Source organism: Rhyacophila brunnea, unplaced genomic scaffold (assembly GCF_057557595.1).
Source record: "Rhyacophila brunnea isolate RB1 unplaced genomic scaffold, BYU_Rbru_1.0 scaffold_15, whole genome shotgun sequence".
NCBI lineage: Eukaryota > Metazoa > Arthropoda > Insecta > Trichoptera > Rhyacophilidae > Rhyacophila > Rhyacophila brunnea.
In genome coordinates this window covers 5,050,325-5,058,107 of record NW_028232806.1, presented here as the reverse complement: position 1 = coordinate 5,058,107, position 7,783 = coordinate 5,050,325, and the positions used below count along the sequence as shown (strand labels likewise).

Here is a 7,783-nt window from a genome sequence, read left to right as displayed (position 1 = left end):
CAAATTAAGGGTACTTATACAGTGAATTATGAGCGATTTTTAATACATCTAGTTTAATAATAGAGCTGTCGAGTATCGACACACAATAATCAGACTTTTTTTTACTATTAAAGCTAATTTATGATGTGTGTTTATCTCACTTATCTGGTCAACCCGACACGCCGTGCCCCCCACAGCCCGGGCCCCTAGGCTAGAGCCCTGTCAGCCCTCCCCAGGCATGACCTACACCACTCCAGAATTCGGGTGGACACCGAAAATTTTTTGACAGTTCCATTAGGGATTGGGTATCTAAAAAAACCCGACATTAGTTCTAAAAAGGGTGCTGGAGAATTACAATCATTTTTTTGCCATCATTTTTTATAGTTTATTGGCTTCCAATTTCATTGTATAAAATCATTCTGATAATTTTTATGTTTGGGGGGTGCCAGGGCCCCTTGCCCCCCCTGGGTGCGCCACTGGCCCCTATACCAGTGGTGAGGGGTTGAGATAGGCTGTTAAGCATAAACATCGTGCACACTAAACTTTGTCAGTCATACTTATTTGTTTTAATTGAACTAAGAATACAATTTGCAGATGGTGATGGTTAGTGTATAAAATTCAATTAAACCCTGCCTAGCCAAACCACAATAGTTTACATCCTACCTCCACTTCGCGCCACTGATATATTACACACTTTTTGCAATCTAAATATATTTAATCCTTAAAAGTAAATAATCCATTAATTGCTACAAACAATGTATCTTGTAATTAAACTGGTTTTTAATGTTTACAGAATGTTTCGTCAGGGTGGGACTGGGGGAGCGTTTGCCCATGTCAGAAACGTCGCGGAGAGTGGACACTCCTGCCCTGACCAAGTGCGAGATGGAGTGCCTGATGGACGCAGAGAGATGCTTCTCTTTCAGTTTTGGGTAAGAGATAATACATTGTTTAATATGAATTTTATTCTCGAAGAACACTCATTTAAGCAATGTTAAAGGTATAATACCTACCTACTTTACTTTGCAGAAGTTGAGAAAACCTTTATCTAGCACGATGTGGCCTAAATATATGAAAGTGAAGCTAAAAAGGGCTACTAAGGCTTACAATATAATTAGCTGCAAGCCATTGCACATTCTAGATTCATTTATAGCAAGTTCACACTTATAATCTGAGATTTATTGTTGTTTTTATTTAATGAAACGCAATTTTTTTTTGTAGTACTTATTACACTTTTAATCAAGATATTAGGACCGGTTTCGTCCGCCTCAGAGGGACATTTTTAACTCAATCTCTTGATTAAAAGTGGAATAAGTACTACAAAAAAAAAATGCGTTTTATTAAATAAAAACAACAATACAATGCAGTTCCATCATGAGTTGACAGTTAACAAAATAAAAGAAATCTGAGATTTATTTTCTAATGCCAAACTGCATATAATAAGAACGCTTCTAGTAGTAAATTGCAATGCCATATTCTTTACATTATTTACAAACAATGATGCCAACGCAGAACACATCGACTGTTAAAAGGAAAACGGACTTAACCCACACAAATCAAATTGTATAGGAGGCACAAAAACGTTTTTCTTAAGGTTTATCGGTAAAAGTTAAATAAACCTTAAAATGCATGAAGATAATTATTATGTTGTTTTATGTTCCCAAACTGATTAATATTGATGATTAATATTCACGTAATTAAAAAAAACAGTAAAAATTATAGTTAAGTCCTTTTTTCCACTTCACACTCTTTTCTTAAAAGATATTACTTATCTAAATTTAGATAATAATTCGGTATTTGCAGCTAATATCCTTTGGACATAGCGTGTTTTTAATCGTGTTCAATATTATTATCCAATAAAACCTATTTTGAAAAAAACCGAGGGTTAACTCTTTTTTCGTTTCTACGCAGGTTATATTATGAAAGTATGGTGAAGCAGGCAGGTTATATAAAAAAAAAGTATGATGAGACAGGCTGGTAATCAATATGCGGGAAAATTAACGGTAACATTATTAATTATATGGGTACGTTATAATGACCAAAGTAAATCCTCCGTGATGCCCTGCATTTTTTTTTATCGCGTCGCTATTTCTCGTAAGTTGTCGGCTATTGCTGGCCTGCTTCATTCAGTTGTATGAGAAAGCCGATTACTTTCCCCTCTTTTTATTTAATACCTTTATTGTTTCTACAGTCGATATGAAATTATCATTATTTACTTACTCAAGCTGGTGCTACAGACCATTCTATGACCGAATGCACAATCGCCATGCATACATCTATATCCCAAGCTCTCTTTCTCTTTCAAGTTGGTCACACTCAGCCTAAAATATGTTAACACAAAACCTCCAGTCTGTGGAGGCCCATACGATTTTATTAGGATTGCAAATGGTCGGGAAATAGTTCTGGAGTTAAATCGATAATTTTGTGATTTGTAATACAACAATTCACTCGATTTTCTTCGCCTACAGTCCAAACTGTTTAAGTTTGAACGTATTAAATAATATATATAATAATAATAGGTGTTTATCCACGTAACAAATTTAAAACACACACATATGTATAGGATTATATAGGTTATTATGAAGAGGGAAAAAAGTTCTTCGTGATTGATTAATAATAATTTTATTTCAGGTAAAAAAACCTCTTGTCTATCCAATAATGGCGAACAAAAAAGAGTTATCCATTAAAATTGAATAGTTTTTCAAAGTAACAATTAATTTTATATATATATTTAGTGATGACGGCATGATTTTATAATATACTAATGCATCCTGCTGACATACTAATTAAAATATACCTATTTGTTTTAATTATAATATTATGTTGCATTAAGACGTGTACACACAGAGAAAAGTTGCCAATCTAATAAAATAAAATATATTTGATACCATGTCCGATCCTAATTAGATCATAAATGGGCCTCCACAAAGTGGAGGTTTGTATTAACAGATTTTGTTTTTACGAGAAATGGATGTGAGCCACTTGCTCAACCTATTAGGACTCATACACAAATTTAAAAACAATATCTGTACCTGTCAGACCTATGATTTGAAACTGGAGCCCACGACGTTAAAATATATAATAATATAATGCTCTAGAACAAAATACCAGGTGGCAGTGTCACCTGTCAACATTATTGTCAATGCAATCAAGCTACTATTTTTTATTTCATAACCAAATGAATACATAAATAACGCGTCGATTTTATACTAATATAGATTGGTGTGTATTTATTTCGATAACGCAGGTGTCTTTTACGTGAGTATTGTTTAAACATATTTTTTTTTTATTTATGAAAATTTTTACGGAGATGTAGCTGTAATTATATTGAAGTGAAGCAGATAATAGGGTGACTACGGCTAATTGTAACATTAATCTGCAATTTTTTTCGCATTGTAGAAATTATAGTCCAACGTGTTGTGCTTTGTGATTTATTTTCCAAGGACACACATAAGTAAAAACAACTTGCATTCGCGTTACATGTTTCATTCACTAGTTAGATACATATTTAGAAAATAGCTTCTATGAACACTGGACACATACTTATAGTGTGTCCTTAAAAGTATATCCTTAAACCAGTAAGCTAAAATAATTATTTATTAATTTTATTTTAATTTTGCAGAATCGGCGCTACTGGCAACGGCACATGCGAGCTGAGTATCCGAGAGATCCCTGCATCAGAACAAAGAGTCCAGGGCGCAGTGATGGATCCTGACTTCGACGTGTATGCGAAAAGGTCAAACTGTGATGAAGCTGATGGGCAAAACCAAGACCCGCTTGCCCCATCAAGGCCAGAACTTGATTCATTCTTCGACGATAACAATGAACCACCTAGCGGTCCAGGTGGTCAATCTGGAAGACCCGAAGGATCATACAGGCCGATAGGTACTGATCAAGACACAATGAATCTACACGGGCTATACGGAGACCGTATGCCTGGTGATAGATATGGTGGAGGTTATGGAAACGTTAGGCCGATGGATGGAAATAGACCAGGAGAAGATTACAGACCAAACAATGGTGGTAATTGGGATGATAGAAGACCGGGTAATGATGAAACGAGGAGACCAGGTGTAAATGGAATGACATTTGGGGGAGTATTTACACCCTTAGATCAGTCTAAGAATATAACATATTTTTTTGGACAAGATGGCGGCAATAGACCAAATGATGGCAATCATGTACCTAATATTGGAAACATGGAACCTATCGATGTAGATATGTCGTATGGTGATGATAGACCAAATGGTAGCAACAGTGGACCTTATGATGAAAACAGCCGCCCGAGTAATGGCGTAGGTAACATTCCATATGGTGGTACAACTAGACCAACTGGAGGTACCAGTAGACCGACTGGTGGTAGTAGTAGGCCAACTTATGGTAGTAGTAGACCAACCGGTGGTAGTAGTAGACCGACTGATGGTACCAGTAGACCGACTGATGGCACAAGAAGACCGACTGATGGTACAAGAAGACCAACTGATGGCACAAGAAGACCAACTGATGGTACAAGAAGACCAACGGATGGTACAAGAAGACCAACTGATGGTACAAATAGACCATCTGATGACACACGTCCATACGGTGGCGGCGGAAATAGTGATCGGCCAAACTACGATAGAGATAATATGCCGTACGGTAGTAGTAGTAGACCAACTGGAGGAACTGTTAGACCGTCTGGGGGTACCAGGCCATACGGTAGCGGTGATAGGCCAAATTATGATGATGGATATAGAAGACCGTATGACGATGACAAAGATAAAATTCATTACGGAGGAAGCAGTCGACCATCTGGAGATAGTGATAGAAGGCCTTATGATGAAGACAGAAACAGACGACCATATAGTGATAACAGTGGTTTTTCAAATGACAGAAATGAAAGACCTTATGGTGGCGGTGGCTCATCGTATAATTCCAATAAAAAACCATACGACGATAGATATGATAGACCATATAATGAAGGCAGTGGCAACTATGGTAATGACAGGCCTAATGGATATGGTGGATATAAACCACAAGATGATTTCTATAATAAACGACCAAGTGATCAATACGGCAGTGGCGATAGACCATATCATGGCAGTGGAAGCTATGGTGATACAAATAAACCATATGGTGACGGTTTCTATGCCTCAAAACCCTACAATGATAAAAGACCGTATGGAGATCGTGGTGATTATTATGATAATGACAGTTATGGCGACAGTAATAGACCTAATGGGTGGAGCTCCATGAGACCTCATGGTGGAACTGACAGTGGTTATGGTGGAAGTAGTTATTCTCATTCTTCTAGTAGTAGCTCCTATGGTGAAAGTAGTCACTCTTATGGGAGCTATGGGAATAGCGGAGGCAGCTATGGACAGCAAAGTGGAAGTTACGGATCTGAAAGTAATGATTACGGAAGTAGTAGTCCCTATAGACCTTCAGACAGCAATTATAGTTCCAGGCCACATTATGGCTATCAGGGAAATATATACGAAGGATATGCACATGATAGTGAATACGAAGATAAATTACAATGGAGTAGACCACATAGTCCGTATACCCAAAATTATGGAGGATCAAAAAAGCCATACCCTTCTAAATATGGAGACGAATATCCTTACGAGAGACCATCTGGTTATGACGATAGTGTAGCATATTCGAGACCGAATAATGGCTATCAAATTTCCGGAGATCATTACCAAAGACCAAACTATGGTTCTGGTTATGGTGGTGGCAATGAAGTATATGGTGGTAGTTATAACGACTATAAACCAACGACTTATTATGATAGACCGATTGGACCAGAAAGACCTTTGAATTTAGGACCCATGAGTAATAACAGACCGAAAAGGCCATATGGCGAAGCTGATGTATACGGAGACCCGATTTCTGTTGCCCATGGATCGCCAGGTTATAGACCCAGTGATTATAATTCGAGACCCGGTGATTACTATGATAAATACAGACCGAGCATTAATGAGCCTAATAGTGTTGGCTATATAAGTAAGAAGAAAATACGACCAATAGAAGGTTATAGAGGAAATGGTTATGACAATCTTCCTCCAACCGATAGAGTATCATATGGTGATATACCAATCGGGACATATGGAGCAGGCAAACCTTCAAAGCCTCAAAATGACATAGCATCTAATGCATATGGTGGTCAATCTAATTCCAGACCATATTACGATGATTTTGATTACGATTATATGTCAAAAAGACCATCTTATTCAGATACAAATAATGAGTACAATAATATTGACAGATATGGTGGTAATAACTATAAACCTTTTAATAATCCAGATAGACCAAATTATGAAGATAGTTACTATGGTAATAAAAATAGTAATAAGGATTCATATTATGGCAGTAATACTGGGGGGTATAATTCAAATTCGAGGCCCGGTAATGATAGATATGGATCAGAGCGGCCAGATCCACCAGATGATTATCAAAGTTCAAGACCAGGTGGGTCGAATCAAGGATACGGAAGTGAAGATAAAAGGAGACCAAGTTATGGGACATCTGAAAGAAACCCAGACCGATATGGTGGAGGGGACACTACAAGCAATACAAGACCATATGGTGGCTCAAATGTAGATAAAGATAGACCAGGTTATGGTACAAGCTCTCAATCACCACTGAGGCCACTTTATCAGAATAACAATGGACTAAATGGTGCTTATGGCGGAGTGAATTCTGATCGCGATAGACCTGATCCAACCTATGGAGGAAGCTCATCTTCATCAAATAAGCCATCGTATCAGAATAATGATAAAGTTTATGGAAACTATGGTGGTACTAGTAGCTATAGTAGCTCTAATAGTCACAGTTCATCCAGTTCCAGTTTTAATTACAGTAATTCTGGATCTTATGGAGGACCCAGTGGTCAATATGATAATAATAAAAGACCTGAGCCATCTTATCCTAATAACAAACCGTCATACTATATACCTAATAAAAATCCTAATAATTATGGTGGATCAAATGGTGGAGGATATGAAGGTTCTGGATATAGACCTGGTAACCAAAATGATAGACCAGATCCATCTTATAATAGTGGTTCTAATAAGCCTAGCTATGGCGCAGGTGATAAAGATTCGAATGTTGGATATGGCAGTACTGGAAATAGACCAAGTGGTCAAAGTGATAGACCTGACCCATCTTATTCAAGTGGATCAAATACGCCAGGATATAATTCTATAGATAAGGTATCAAATAGTAACTATGGTGGATCAAACAGTGGGAGTTCCAGTTACAGACCAAGTGGTCAAAATGATCGCCCTGATCCTTCATATAATAATGCTTCTAACAGGCCAAGTTATAATAATCCTGATAAGGGAAATAACGGATATGGTGGATCGAACAGTGGTGGTAATAGACCGAGTGGACAAAGTGATAGACCTGATCCCGGATATAATGACAATGATAAGTATGATCAAAGTGGGGGTGATTATGGTGGAAGAGACAAAAATCGTGGTCCTAGTGATGGCGAAGGGAGGAATCCAGGATATGGAACAAGTGCAATGGGTCCAGTCAAGAAGCCTGGGTATGGCACAATTACGGAAATCAAGGACAATCTTGGTGGTAAGTACCGTTAAACACTGATTTAAAAAAAATCTTGCATGTCAAGCGAAGTAATTAAAAAAATAAAGGTGTCACATTAAAAGTTTGTCAACTGTTAATAATTTATTCTAGTAGGAAAGCAGTGTATTTAAATAAAATATTACAAAAAAATGTTTGTTTTTTAGCACAGGTTGAAAGTTGTATTATTTAAATGTTATTTATATAATAATATTATATTTAGATTTTGTGATAAATA

The 7,783-nt window shown here is 37.0% G+C and overlaps 1 protein-coding gene across 1 annotated transcript; it reads left to right on the top strand.

The window, feature by feature from the left end:
- Positions 1–826: 826 nt before the first annotated feature.
- On the top strand, positions 827–7,663 carry LOC147074833 (uncharacterized). Its single transcript, XM_085943004.1, has 2 exons — positions 827–908; positions 3,599–7,663. Exons 1-2 carry the CDS (start codon positions 862–864, stop codon positions 7,560–7,562), a joined length of 4,011 nt encoding a protein of 1,336 aa, XP_085799130.1. The 5' UTR covers positions 827–861; the 3' UTR covers positions 7,563–7,663.
- The last annotated feature ends 120 nt before the right edge of the window (positions 7,664–7,783 follow it).

Bases quoted from the DNA above. Each gene is read 5' to 3' on its own strand.
- LOC147074833 (XM_085943004.1), top strand. From the start codon at position 862: ATGGAGTGCCTGATGGACGCAGAGAGATGCTTCTCTTTCAGTTTTGG. The intron at 909-3,598 runs GTAAGAGATAAT...TTAATTTTGCAG, and splicing joins TGCTTCTCTTTCAGTTTTGG to AATCGGCGCTACTGGCAACG.